Source organism: Rhamphochromis sp. 'chilingali' (genome assembly GCF_963969265.1).
Source record: "Rhamphochromis sp. 'chilingali' genome assembly, chromosome: 17".
In the NCBI taxonomy this organism is placed as follows: domain Eukaryota; kingdom Metazoa; phylum Chordata; class Actinopteri; order Cichliformes; family Cichlidae; genus Rhamphochromis; species Rhamphochromis sp. 'chilingali'.
Window position 1 is genome coordinate 23,845,464 of NC_137944.1, and position 14,866 is coordinate 23,860,329.

At 41.8% G+C, this 14,866-nt stretch overlaps 1 protein-coding gene across 2 annotated transcripts; it reads left to right on the top strand.

The window, feature by feature from the left end:
• The first annotated feature begins 258 nt into the window (after positions 1-258).
• On the top strand, positions 259-14,442 carry rprd2a (regulation of nuclear pre-mRNA domain containing 2a). Of its 2 annotated transcripts, XR_013969461.1 has the most exons (11): positions 259-685; positions 5,170-5,299; positions 5,460-5,611; positions 5,955-6,007; positions 6,157-6,283; positions 6,385-6,560; positions 6,832-7,174; positions 8,601-8,804; positions 9,259-9,441; positions 9,536-11,546; positions 13,932-14,442. XR_013969461.1 is itself a non-coding variant. In XM_080863911.1 (10 exons), exons 1-10 carry the CDS (start codon positions 511-513, stop codon positions 11,233-11,235), a joined length of 3,243 nt encoding a protein of 1,080 aa, XP_080720037.1. In that variant the 5' UTR covers positions 259-510; the 3' UTR covers positions 11,236-12,098. The 2 variants fall into 2 exon arrangements, 1 of the variants encoding a protein (XP_080720037.1); XM_080863911.1 differs by lacking the exon at positions 13,932-14,442 and having other exon boundaries at positions 9,536-12,098.
• The last annotated feature ends 424 nt before the right edge of the window (positions 14,443-14,866 follow it).

Here is a 14,866-nt window from a genome sequence, read left to right on the forward strand (position 1 = left end):
AAAGTCTGGTTCCTTGGAAGCAAAACATGTAGAAATGAGAGGTGACTCAGGACTTTTGCACAGCACTGTATTAGTTTTTAAATATTAAAACAGAATTAAAACTCCTCTGCCACAACAAACAGTAAACAGTGCACTTGCTCTACCAATAACGCGCAGCTGGTGTCGCTAACAAAAAACAAAGAAGAAGAGAAAAGTCACCTTCCGTGACACTGGGTGGCGCCATAATCGAGCAGTGTTTGCGGAAGTGTTCTTCATCACCCCACCAACAACGAGTAAACAGATCCACAGGATGCCGCGAGGCGCTGAGTTTTAGTCCTTCAATGTGAAACGATATGACTGTTTAGCCGCGATAAGGAAGCTCACCGTGAATAATTTGTACACACACAGGGATTGGGACACGGGTTAGCAACCGGAGCAGGCTGAGAGGCTTCTGAGTGCAAAGATGCCTGTGCTGCGTTAAGCTAGCATGCTAAGCTAAGTGCTAGCCTTCACCAACAAACTCGTCCGGACATGGCAGCGGGAGCCGGAGCCGCTACCAGCGGCTCTCTGGAGTCCACTTTGGACAGAAAGTTACAAAATGTGACCAACACCATGGACTCGATTCAAGGACTGTCAGCGTGGTGCATCGACAACAAGAAGTACCACAGTGTGATAGTGCGACACTGGATCAAGTGCTTGAAGAAATGTAAGTAGCCCTACTGCCTGCACCTTTGAACTCGTTTGAGCTCAACGATCGCAATGGTTGCAATGAGATGTTTGTGCTTATACATATTTTAAATATAGTTTTTATTCCTGCTGTTTGACGAATCATACCTTTATCCGGGCGCGTTAAGGTCTTTGTCCTATTTGCCTTAGGTTGAAATGCCGGGAAACGGTGGAGTTTAAAACTGGCGCTCCTTTGACAGCAGGGACATTCAAGCTGTCATCCATGTGCACACTATAGCCTGCGTTTACCCGCGTAGTCTACAAATAGTTTATAAACTAATGTGCAGAGTAGTGAACCTGTCAAATTTACAGTTCTGACAGTGCTACAAGAGGTCAGCCTGTGCCAGCTTTACAGGCTACAACGGGAAATTCAAGATTTAACAGCCTACCAGATCACTACATGTTATGAGACTGGAAAGACAGTTTTGTTACCAAACTGTATGACTGAACTATTTGTAGTCAGCTCATGGGGAACAGTGACGTTTTGGATGGGGCGGGACACCAATGTCCATCTATAATATATAGACCAGCGATGTCATACTCTTTTTTTTTTTTTTTTTTTTTTTTTTTTTTTACATCGAGAGCCACATACGGCTTACTTTGATTGTAATTGGGACAGATGAGTGAAACCCTCCTTTCTGTCAATGTAAACAAATTTAAATAAACATTAAATAATGAGATATCTTAATATATTAAAAAGTGCAATTTCAACAGTTCATCTAATTTGGTCTACACGTTAAGAAATGTTGCTCTAGTAAACCTGCCAGTATGATTCTTTGTGCTTACATTGTAAGAAATTAATATGTAAAATTACAGCAAAAGTTCTGGTAACTCATTGCCCAGACTGTCCGATAATTATAAAACAGGAAGTTTTTCTTAATTCGCAGTAAACTTTCTGTTTCTCTTTCTTTTTCTTACCTTGGACCGGGTGTATAAACAAACAAACAGAATTTTCTTTTGTTGATAGTGAAAAAAACAGGAATTTCTGTGTCATTTAATTTTTTGTCCTTTACATATTACACTGTTGTAGTATGAATGGCCAAGGAGAAGGTCTTTCTCAGTAGGAAATGCTGTAAAAGTGGGTCGTATTGGAGTCCTTGGCAGGTCAAATTTGTCCCCCGGTGCCTTTTGCTTGAAAACCCTGATGTAGACAAAATATATTCTGTTACCGTAAACCTGCGCTGGGCAGTTAATTTATCCATGGGGCCACAATTGGGGTCTTTTTGATTTTTTGGGGTCTAAAAATCTACTTTCACCAGAAGCAGTGTATAAAGAAATAAAAAGTAACAATAAGCAGAATGAGTTCAGTGTACAGGTGCGGCCTTCCACAGCAGTTTTAGTTCCTCGTGTGGCCCGCTGGAGTAAACTAATGTTACTGAGTACACAAACTCACTTTAAGTATTGGAGTTGTCACCGACACTTTGATTATTTACATGTTTGTTTGGAAATTTGTCAAACTGCACCAGGTTCTCAGTGGGGCTCTATTATTTATTTTATAATAAATCAGTCAGTACTTTGTGTTATTGCCAAGGTATTAGGAGATGCTTTTGCAGCCTTGATCACACATCTAGCTTTCTAGTAACTGTAATTAAGACACAGCTCCCACCAGTCTTACACTAAGAAGACAAATCTTATATCGTAAATCTTAATCCTTGCTAGGACCAATCCTTTTGCCTTATACATTTTTTCACTTGGGTAGTGTCATCGCTATGTATCAAATGTTCCCCTGTACAATCCATGCTTCAGGCAGCATCTGCTTAAGTGGAGCTCCTAACGGTTGAATCTACATTTTCAAGCCTTCACTGTGAGATTATATCAACAAAAGTACAATGTGCGTATTTTATTTGTGCAATTGGATTATGTTTGTGATTTAGATTCAGCTCACATTTTATGAATAATCAGTGCAGAAGTAGTTTAAACAGGTTCACAAACTTTTTCTTGCAGACGTGAGAATAGTGGTCTGTTTCTGATTCTCTGCAGAGCAGGTGAATAAATCTCATGCACAGCCCTTGAATAGTTTTCGAGTAATTTATTTTGACTTGCAGCTTAAGGATCATTCATATTGTTGGAATTGTCCAGTAATTTAAGACAAAGGCCATTGCTATTGAGACCTTTATACCTACTGTTCATTAATTTGTACTCTAGTGAGGTTTTAGCATTTGCTTTCAATTTAAAGTTCATCACTGTCTTTTGCTGATGAAGACAGCAAGGTATGTTCAGCGTGGAGCCTTATTAACAGCAGAGTTGTGGTTCTCCCTCTGTGATTGCAGTATAGTGTTATCCTCTTTTAGACATTGTCTCCATTTTGTCATTAAAGATATGACTGTTTCATTATATCTGACACCTGAGTTTTCCATTTATGCAGTTTAAAGCCTGTTAGGAATTTTTCAGAGGCTTAGTGGTGTACCGTGAAGACAGATGTTTTAAACATCTGAATAACACTTAATAAATACATTTAAAAACATAGCATTTAAATGTATTAACTGGAAGCTACCAAAGCTTTCTGACCTATAAGCAGAATCGATAATGGCTTTGGAATCAATGAAGTTGTATCAATATCCATCACCAGATGGGGTTCACTGACCTTTTGGTGACGTCTTTTGCAGTAATTTCTTCAGCTTCTGCTGGCTTGGTGTGTGTGTGTGTGTGTGTGTGTGTGTGTGTGTGTGTGTGTGTGTGTGTGTGTGTGTGTGTGTGTGTGTGTGTGAGAGAGAGAGACAGAAAGAGAATAAAAATGTAAAATACACTACTGTTTGGAAAGCTTGATTCAACTGGAGACGTTCTTCATTGGGTGAGGGGGTGGTGGTTAGCAGTGCTGCCCGTCAGCAAGAGGTCCTGCGTTCAAATCCATCATCTTGTTACGTCTTTCTGTTTAGAGTTTGCATGCTCTTCTGTTGTCTGCGTGGGTCCTCTCTGGATACTCTGACCTCCTCCTACAAACATGCAGTTAGTGGGTTTTGTGAGTTGTAGTGAGGTGTGTTTGAATAGTTCTGTCTCTGTGTGTTAGGCCTGCAGCGAGGTGGACTCGTGTCCAGGATGTATCCCGCCTCTTGACCTATGGCAGCTAGGATAGGCTCCTTTTGATAATGCCTGCACTGCTGTGCATGTGTTGCACATGCGTTGAACGGGCCGCTTTGTAATTTAATATACAAGAGGCTGACTAGTCAGTCACTAGTCTAAAAATTTAGAAAATCAGCTGATTCCAGATCACTGTATCTCTAGTTAAAACATAGACTGTATGTAAAAGATGACTAGCCACTGTGATGTCACCGATTTTGAAGCCTCGTGCTGATTGTTTCCACCTTTTAATGAAGGTATTCATAGATGGCTGTCTTTGGCTCTCGCTTGCCTGTTTCGCTGTTAATCTTGGTCGCAGTGATTTTACAGTTACCTGAAACGGTGTTTGACTTTGGAGAATTTAGAGTGATCTCTGAGCATATTACAATTTTGTTCTTCTAACGTGATCACACTCGCGGATCTCAGTGCTGCAGGAGAAATTTCAAAGTAAACTGTTTTGTAGTGTTTGGGGTTTGTGTTTAGGGTTCAAACCCTCAGCATAATAAGGAAAACAACAGCCTTTTGCTTTTCTACTCGTGATGAGTAAGAAGCGTGGCTTTCATCTGTCATCTAGACAATTAGAGAATTAATAGAGACTTGATTATTTAAAGCAAAATTATTTACTTACAGAGAATTGAAATTAGTTGCATTGCAGACTTATTTTGCATCTGGATGTTGGTTATTTTATCAAGCACTGATTAAACTATTGCCCAGGAGATATTATGAGCTGATATCATATCATAAATATAAAAAAAACTGCAAATAAAAATGACACATGGTGTGTATAAACCATAAAACAGGCATTTTTAAAACTCCTTGTTTAGGTCATAAAATGTGAACAAAGATTGTGTAAATGATTTCACGTCATGTTTAACAGTTAGCTGTTGATTAAATATTCTTGGTAGCTGTTGACTGCATGCTATCTTTTCTGTGTTGTTTATGAATCTGATTTATCACTTCAGACTTAATCACACATGTCTATAATGGATTTTTGTCATTTATTCAGTTTAACTGGGCGTTAAGTAAAAATGTTGACCTTTTTATAAAGTACAAAAATTATAAATTGATAATAAATTAAGCAGTATGTTGGACCACTACTGATTTTGACCTATATTTAATAAAACAGGTGAAAGAGAGCTGAGCTGCTTCTCCGGCTCAACTGGTTTCAAGTCAGATTTTTTCATATGCACATTTAAAAATGGGACACATGCTGTGCAGCAACAAAAACAGTAAAAACGATGAAAGATTTAAGGGAATGAACAGCCGCAGATAAAAGCACCATAATTAGAAGCAGTCTGGTTCAAACAAGCTAACATCAGCGCCTCTGTTTCAAGGTTCTTTATTTGTCACATGCATAGTTATACAAGTATAACACACAGTGAAATGTAGCCCTGTTTCCTCCAACAGCTGACGCCTCACATAGGCTCAACCTGCTATACCTCGCCAATGACGTCATCCAGAACTGTAAAAGGAAAAATGCCATCGTTTACCGAACGGCATTCGCCGAGGTGCTTCTAGACGCCTTCCAGCTGGTTAAGTAAGTGCTTTGTAGTAAGTGCTCCACTGGTGCAATGTTTCTTTCTGCTGCTCTCTACCTTTCAGTGTTTCTTGTCCATCATTCCTCTCATTTGTTTCATTTGGACTCACATAAATCCAGCAGCCATCATTATAGTTTTTATCATCTCCCCTCTCTGTAGCTGTGAAGGTGACTCGAAGGTGATAAAATCAGCAGAGAGGATACTGTCCATCTGGGAGGAGAGAGGTGTGTATTCGGGGACTCTCATTGCCGACCTTAAGAACGCCCTGATCAAAGAGGAGTCCCCTCCTGTCACTCCTGTGGAGCAAAAAAGTAAGTTTGCTTATTATTTTTATAATTTTTAATTTTATTAGACGCACCATCTTAACATGAAACTTGTCGTTACCAGTCGTGGCACCTTGTACAGTTAATTGTATTTTAATTGCAGTTACAGTTTTGGCTGTCAGTGATTATGAAAACACAATTTATTTAATTTTTAATTTAATTGGCTTTAAGACAAGTTTCTTATTTATTAGGTTTAATACATCCATAGTTTTCCCAGAGTTTAGGAATAATTCCGTTAAATAATGTTGCATTTCATTCTGTTGTGTAGATTTCTGGGTGTTTGTAGTTAATTTTGCTGTTTGAGTTTATGGGCTTTTTATTTATTTTAAAGCTCCAGCCGAGTCTAAAGCTGATCTACGATCCAAGGTCGTTGCTGAATTTGTGGTAAGTGTGATGTTAGAGTTTAAAGCTCCTCACTAAACTCCAGCTGTGCCGTTTTACAAGCACGGTTGTTATCGTCTTGTCTTTGACTCAAACACTGTGATCAGACTTTGTTGCGCTTATGATATGACTGACTGCTCCCTCTGCTTTAGCCGCAGGCACTCATAGACCAGCTGGCCAAGTACAAGAGATCTGTGGAGGAGGTCGACCTCAGAGAGAAACAGCTGGCAGCTATGAGGGTTGACATCTTCAGTTCTGATGCCCTCAAGAAACTCAAAGGTATTTTATTCTTTTTGCTGCTATACAGCCTAACCTGGAGCGATAGGAAGGATGGGTTATGACTTTGACGATTTCCTCACATTACTGCTTGGTTCTTGCAGATAAGGCAGGAGGAAAGAAGTTCTCCAAGGACTTTGAGGAAGGAAGCGCACAGCTACAGGAGTTCGTGAAGTTCTTTGATAAACAAAGCAAAATCCTACCTCAACTCATGGAGGCACTCACCAACGCAGATATCTTCTATGAGATGCAGTACAAGGAAGTGAAGATTGTAGCTAACGTAAGTGAAAGATGTTTATTTTTAATTTGTATTTTTGTTGTTGTTGTTGTTCTAAAGCATGAAGAAATTCAGTTACCTGTAGGTTTATTACCCAGCTTGTGTTGGGCATTTTGGTACATTATGTTTTAGACTCTTATGTTGCTAGCTGTAGATAAACCTTATGCCTCTCTATCTTGCTGTTTGAATTTGCGTGAAGTCTGTATTAAAACTGGCTAATAGACTTAACATTTACATTTTCATGTATTTAAACTCCGTTGCTTCTCCTCTCAAGGCCTACCAAACATTTGCTAACCGGGTGTCCCACCTCAAGCGTAAGCTGGACACCTTGAAGTCCACCTTGCCCGACCTGGACGAGTCACCCATCCCCTCTCCCTCGGCAGACGCTCCATCTCCAACAGGCTCAGAGTCTCCTTTCCACGGTCTGGAAATGGCCCACCCCGATCCAGACCTCGATGGTTCTGCAATGGACGATGATGCAGAGCCCCCAGCCCCGAGCCCTCTGTCCTCCCCGGGGGGGTCTCCCAGAGACACAGAGGCTCTCGGTGAGAATGACAATCGCGAGGTGGAGGACATGGAGCTGTCTGAGGACGAAATGGAGAGTGGGGGCATCATAGGTAAGGAGGGAGTAATGTTTTGGGATTTCAAGCCTCTGCAATGCTTTTTAAGTGCTTTGTGGTTTTTATATTGGTCTTCAGTACTTTACTAAAAAGAATGAAATGACAAACACAGGAGAGATGGGCAAGCACCGTAATGACACAAAAGTTCTCAAGCATTGCATGATAATCATTGTTTCAACTTTTGCAGTAGCATCTTTTGAACCTGCTGTCGGTAGTAGTTAATACAGATGTTGCATGGTGTCATCTAACTAGTTCAAATGTTCTGAGTTTTAATTTTAAAAGCAGTCTTTTTACATATTTCGTTTGTTTTGAGATAAGCTGGCTTGTTAAAGTTTTTCCTGGAGGAAAAAAAGGGCCTTTTGGATTTGACTGCGTTCGAAATAAGAAAGGTGATGAGTCTGTGTTACCTTATTTGACAGAAGTTTGACAGTTTTCTTCTCATTTCTGACCATTTAATGAAGACAAAATGTCTGTTATACACAATCTGATGAGACTCCATGGAAGAAACAGCATCTGCGCAGTAGCTGATGTGCACATTCTTAAATTGACCTGCATGTTAAAATAGGAATATTCTTCCTCAATGTAGTTTGAGTTCTAGCGTGTGCCCAGCCCACCGCCATCACATATCACAGAGTATGCATTTACTTAGATGGATGCATTGTGATCACATGTGAAACCATCGCCTGCTGTGGACATCTGGTAAAGCTCTGCATCAAAGATAAATCAGGCTTTACAAATCACACCTGTTATTTAGAGGAATTCATTAATCCTGAAGCATCCAAGCAGTTTTAGTGGCTACGCTGACCAAATGGAGTCATTTCAAAACTGGAGCCAGATGTGGCAGAGTTGAAGTTTTCGTTGCGAGTGACTAGGGTTAGAAATTGGTACGTCAGAGAGAGACGGCACAGGTCGAGGAAATTGGAGACAAAGTTAGAGAAGCAAGGCTAAGGATGCTGAATATGGAATAGCACAAAGGAGGTTCATGGATGTAGTGAATGAGGACATGGAGAAAGTCGGGATGACAGTATAAGCTGGTAGGGATAGGATGGTATAGAAGTAAATAATTAGCTTTGGTTACCGCTAAAGAGAAAATGTTCTAATGTAATTATCCATCTTGAGCTAATTTTGAGCATCAGGTCTCTGCAAAAGCAAATCTCAGTACCCTACATCTCTAGGAAACATTTTTAATATTAAAACACTTGTCAATATACAGCTAGAGTCATAAATATATTTTCTGTTCTCTTTTTTGCACCGCATTCCTTCCTGCAACCATTATTTGAGTAACTTTTGAGAAATTTGCCCTGGAAATCAGGTGACAGCGACAAAATTAGTCACAAAAACCAAATGTAGAGGAACTGCACTTAGCTGCACCATTACATTGGCCCTCACTCACTGTTATCGCTGCCATATTTTCTTTCCTCAGTTGAAGAGCGGACAGAACCCGTTCTCCACCCAGAGGTGCCCGCACCGATGCCTGCAAAAAGCGTGCCATTAGTAGCGACAGAGCAGCCCACCGTCGCACAGATCGCGCCTCCCATTGCCGCTCCAGCGGCCGCTCTGGAAAGTGTGGACATGAATAAAATTGGCTCCATCCTCAACAGCTTAAGCTCAGTCGTGAAGAACACAGGTGAGTAGCGAGGGCCTTTTTGTGACATGCACATAGATGATTTCTTTCAATTCTTTCAAAATAAAATAAAATCTTCCACGTGCCGTCATTAAGCGTGTCTCGACTTCTGCTGTGGAAAAACCAACTGGGTTTGCAATGTGTTTGGAGCGTTAATATCTTTGCAGTGTCATTAATTTTTAATGTAGAGATAAACAAAAAGATCCTGAGAGCATATGTGAGTATGTACTTAAGCTGCATATATGTTTTCAGTGTCTTTAGATTGCATAGATTTAACAGAGTATTTAAGTTAATCCAGTAGGTTTGTCAAATGTCAAAGTTAGTTTGTTTTAAATATGCCTCATAATGCATAAATCTATGAATGAACATTTGGCCTTCACAGATCTGTTAACTGTCTAATAAAAAGTTAGTATATGGTGGGTTACTCTGTGAGTGAGTGTAGCTTTGTTTTTTGCAGCGCCCTTAGTGGAGACTCCTCCTGCAGCTGCCCCCGCTGTCTCCTCAGTTAAGAGCACGCCTGCTCTTCCTGTGGCAGCACAGGACCCCAGTTCACTGGTTAGTATCCTCTCCAAGGTAGAAGTGAGTCCTGCAGACCTCCTCAGTGCTCTGTCCAAAGTCCAGGGTCAAAGCAGCCTCGAAGGTGAGAGTCAACCTTTACTTAAAGTATTCAAAGAAATGTTGATTTATAGCAGCACCCTTGCTTATCTTTCTTCTATCTTCCTTGTGCCCCTTAGGCATCACCTCTGTTGTGGGCAGCTCAGCTGACTCCTCCAGTACAGGCAAGATTACTGCCTCTCCTTCATCCACAGTTTCATCAGCGGTACCCTCTCAGAGCTTGCCTCACTCCTTTGGCACATCTGTGCTTCCCCTATCCAAATCTACTGCAAGGCAGAGCTCAAGCACCCAAGCATCCCCCCAGAATTCCAACCCTGCCTCTGCCCTGGTTCAGGCTCTTCATAGAGACATGGATTTGACAACAGATCCTGAACCACCCTCTACAAGTTTAGAGTCTAAAATACACAGCTTCTTGCAGGGAAACCCTGCTTTTAGTGCATTTGACTTGGTTTTTTCAACAAACCCAGCTCTCGGAAGCAATAATCATAGTCCGGTTACTTGCACAGACACCCAGGATGGGACACCTGTGCGGGACGAGGGGGGAGGCACGCCTACTCAGGATGAGATTATGGACAAGCCAATGGTGGTTCCATTTGCTCCCAAGTTAAGTCAGTCATCTGTTGAATCTGCAATAATGGCTCCTGTTGCATACCAGAATAGCACACAGCCGAACCCCAACAATCCTCAACAGCCTGCTCACCTGCAGCCAGGTGTGGCTCAGAATGGGCAGATCTACCAGGCGTACCCGTTTGGCAAACAGGAGATCTCTGAACATGGGATTACTGCCCCGGTTGGACATTACCAGCAGATTTCTGCACAGACAGGAGGGCCAGTGCCTGGAGAAAGAGCCCCAGGCAGTGCCGGTAACACACAGACTGCTGACAGCTTTCATGGGCCTAGTGAAAGGAGTTGGTACGGTGACACTTACCCAGAGGGGAGCTCTCAGCAGCCCAGGGGCTATAATATGCCTGGAGGGGCTCAAGAAAACAAGACATCCGGACGTTATCCATACCAAGCTGAGCAAACTCGTGAACCTCAAGAGCTGCTCTCCCAGCAGGGGGGCACCCCATTGCATGGTTTCTTTAAAAGCAATCTTCCTCCTGTCCCAAGGTTACCTCCCCCTCCTCGCGGTTTTGAGGTTTCCGTTTCATTGGCCAGCAATTCGATGATTCCTCCGGAGCAGCAGCCGATTCCCGGCACAGACTCTGGGGACGTGCTCGGGGCCAGAACTGAGAGTGTCATCAGTGGGATGGTGGTCCATGATCATCAACACAAATCCCTGTATCATCCTGATGAACATCTGTATGACACTGACCAGCATCGGCCACATCACCCTGAGGATTTACATCACCAGTCAGATGACCGGCATTACCAGGGGGACCTCGAGCGGCACCACGACGAACTCCTCCAGCACGAGCCCCCTTATTTCCAAGACAATCCTTATCACGGCCCAGATGACCCGTATTACAGACCAGGCAGCCCTCCACACCACTATCCCCGAGTTCGAGGCCGCCTCACTCCTCCACTCTCAAACTCAGAGGAGCCTTACTACGCCCACGACTACCCACATCACAGCCCCCCTGCTCCGCAATACCCCCCTAGGAGACCACCGCCTCATCACGAAATCCGTCATCCCGGTCTACGACCTCCGCATCGACCTCCTCACCCTGCACATCACCCACACCCCAGAGGACCTGCTCGCCCCCCATTTCCTCGATTTCAAGGTCCTGACCCGAGGTTTAGAGGCAAACGTCCAGGTCTAAGACCAGGAGGCCCAATGTTCCCCCCTAAGAGACCCTTTATGCCCCCACGGTACTGACTGAGCATGTAGCCCTGAGACTGCTCACAGTCAAAAGTCTTGGAGGTCATAAAAGCCTCTTAAAAACTGAAATGGAGACTGCAGGTGGATGAATGTGCAGTTATTGCACTGGGGTGGGCACGATGTGGCAAAGCTGAGCTGAAGAAGAATTAATTCAGCAGCTTCCAGAAGAAAAAAACTTTAAATGCAGAAGGAAAAAAGGGTGTGTGGAAGACTGAGGAGAGCCAACACCAAGAGACATAAAGAACACGGTGCCTCTGAGAGGGTTGCTGAGCTGAAGAGCGAAGACAGAAGATTAAAGAAGATAAGAGGTGGATATATATACATATATATATATATAAAATTCACTTTTTGTATCATTTCCTCCAATATGAAGCACTACGTTAAATGTAAGCGTGTCAGAGTGCGTGCATGGTACGTGTGTGTGCATGCAGTCCAGTCTAAACCAACTAGACACAGATAGTTCCACACCTTTTTTGAAAGACAGTTATTTTTGCTAAGACGGTGAGAAAAGAGTGTAGTTGGTGCAGTGTTTCTGCTCTTATTTAGTTTTTCAGTGAGCAGTTTTGACTGCTTCAGTCCCGTATCAGCAGGATCCCATTAGCGTTTGAAAAATCGTTAATTTCAACTTGTCTTTGGGTATGACAAACAGAGTGTATGCTATGGAATTTCTGTTTCTTCTACAGTGCACATTAGCATATTTGGCGGAATTATTTCTCATTGTTCCAGCTCCAAATGTTCTGTGTTTTGTCTTTTTGTTTTTTGTGAAGCATTGCTTTTCCCCACCTATGCGCAAGATCCCTTCGGCGATAATTTTTACATCCCGTTTAGGAAGGCGACACAAGTCTAGTCAAAGGGGGGGGGGGGGGGGGGGGGGGGGATTTTTTTTCCAGCCTCCAACACCGACACAGAAGAAGTGCATTTCTGGAAGGAGGATGAAGACAGTCGGCTTCACTTTCGTTTATTTGTACTGACCAATAAAAATCTGAGTTTGAAAAAAGTGTCGTTTATTTATTTATTCTTTTTTTTTTTTTTATCATCTCTGATCCCTGACCTGTTGCATCACTGCCTTTACTTCTGCATCACATTTAAAAGCACCTAAGCCAGGACCTCTAATTATTCACACAGAAATTATAACGCCACTGGGCCCATTACTCATGAACACGACTGCAGGTAACACTAAAGAGTGTTGTGGGGTTTCTTTTTTTTCTTTTTCTTTTTAAGCTATGGTTCATAATTTAAGGATTAAATCTATAATACTGTTTGGGAAATGTGTTCATCAATGTATCAGCATCCCATTAGGTTTAAAATACGTTGCTGCATCAGACCAGATAAAAGTGATATTAGAAGAAAAAGCTCCGTTTACTACATTTATTACATTTATAGGGATAGACATTTCTAAAGAAAAACATCTTAACTTGATAAGTCAGATTTTTGCTCTGAGTTACTTTTTTATTACATAAGTTTTTTGGTATTTAAGATAAATACGGTTAAAGAAGTAGTGTCCACACTGATTGTGTGTACCTCTGTGTGCATAGGTTACTTAGTTTAATCGAATCACATTTGCTCTGCTTTGTTGGGCAGATGCCCGAAAAGTTGCCTAGTAACAAGAATAAATTTGCAAAAGATTAGTTTGGCTGAGATCCAAAATAAAGTAGAGGCGGTTTTACGCGTAACTTGGATCCTTAAAGCAGTTAAAGGTCTGTTAGGTGTCTCCATGTGAGGCTGCCGTGCAGGGAGCATTAATGCAGTCAGTTTGGCTTAATTTGAAATGAACACGTTTTCAGTAAGGGTCTCTTGACTCCGCAAATATTCTCTTTAATTGAAGAGGTCCAGATCGATTTGGTGCCAAACACACACACACAGCCTCAGCGTGAGAATCGCTCTAAAAGACAAAAGTGGTGATCAGTTGGATTGATTAGGCAGTTATAATCAAATACCGAAAGACCCACTTCCCTTAATTCATTTGCAGTTTCTTAGTGCGGTCATTAAATTATTGCATTAAATCAAGTATGAGAAGTTAAAAAAAGACATTATTCTTGGGACTGTTATTTCTAAGTGCGTAAGCGGCAAATAATACAGCTTAATTTTTTTCCTTTTAAAAGTGTCGATGTGAATGGGCTCCTAACTCTGATAAATCCGTGCAGTTAAACCTGCCCTTAATTTAGGTCTACTTTAATTAGCACGGAGGTCGTTTGGGGAAATGAGTTTCGATTTTAGCAATAAATCGTTCCCTTCGCGCACACAAATACGAAAACAAAAAAAGCGGTGTTAGATGAAAACAATTGGAGGGAACAAATAGAAAACGAGTGCTCCCATTCGACATCTTTATTGGTCAGAAGTTAGTTTTTAATCTGCGGAGTTTACTTGGAAATTAAACATAGTCACAGGTGAGCCGGCCGTCGCCAGATGTCAGCACATCTTCCCAGAGTCACTTTGTTAGAGAGGGGAGGGGTAGCCTATAGCATGAAAAATTCAATAAATAACTAAATTATTCAGCATTTATCAGCCTTCATATCGGGGACGTGCGTAAATGTGTCAGGTCACCTTAGTGTACGCATTTTTCTTTGTGTTTACATAAAGGAAGAAGTGAGTGAACGTTACCTACACACACGCACCTCCTTCCCCCTGAATTTTTTTGAACTCATCCCCCGTTTCTCATCCCCTCCCCTCCTCGCTCCTGTTTTCATCCTCAGGGATCCAGAGCCACACTTTGATGTGTCTGATGTGATGGAAACCTTTCCCCCACATGTTAACTGATGAAGATGGTGGCGGCTCCTCTCTTTGAATCCTGCACCGCTCGCAGTGATGGCTCTTCACGGCCTGTTATGAACGCTGTGCACCGGTAAGGCTTTCAGTTTAATAGCTACATCAGAAACTAAGTGCCACCAGCAGGAAATCAAAACAATCAATACAGAGTGGGGGGAAAATAAAATGTTGAAAATGGTTCTATTTGTTCTCCGACCCTGTGTGTGTGTGTGTCTGGGTGTGTTTGTGAGTGAGGAAACACAGGAAACGAGGACCGCTGGACATAGAGGACCATGTGAGTACAACCAGGATTATTAATAACCTTATGAATAATTACAGCTATTTTATTGCCTTCTCTTTACATTGCTTTAAACAAATCTGTGCTTTTCATGCTTCCAACCTGTACAGATACCCATTAAATGCATGTTTTTGTGGAATAAATGATCATTGTGCAAATGAAAACAAAACACAGCGTCGTTGTCTGATCATTTCCTTACAGTATTTAACAAACGAGCATCTCCAATCTCAGTTTAAGAAAGTTGCCCTTCAATTTAAAAATGTCTCAATTTTAACCAGACTTTGAAATTTTGTTGTAAGAGACAAAATTCAAAGAGAGTGTCTCTTATGACCTTTAATGAACATTGAGTTTAAGACCCATTTCTGGAGCATTTAAATCTTCCGGGAAACATTTGTGTAATTAAGTTACAGTCATTGTGGGAGTCCATTACACCTGCACTAAAGGACAATTTTGATTGGATCAATTAGTATTTCCATTTCAGATTGCTTTCACTTTCCAGCTGACCCCTCCTTTGTATTTGTTGGTGAAACCTTTGTACCATAGCATTCATATAACAGCTCTGCTTTTCTAATAAAATGTACAAAA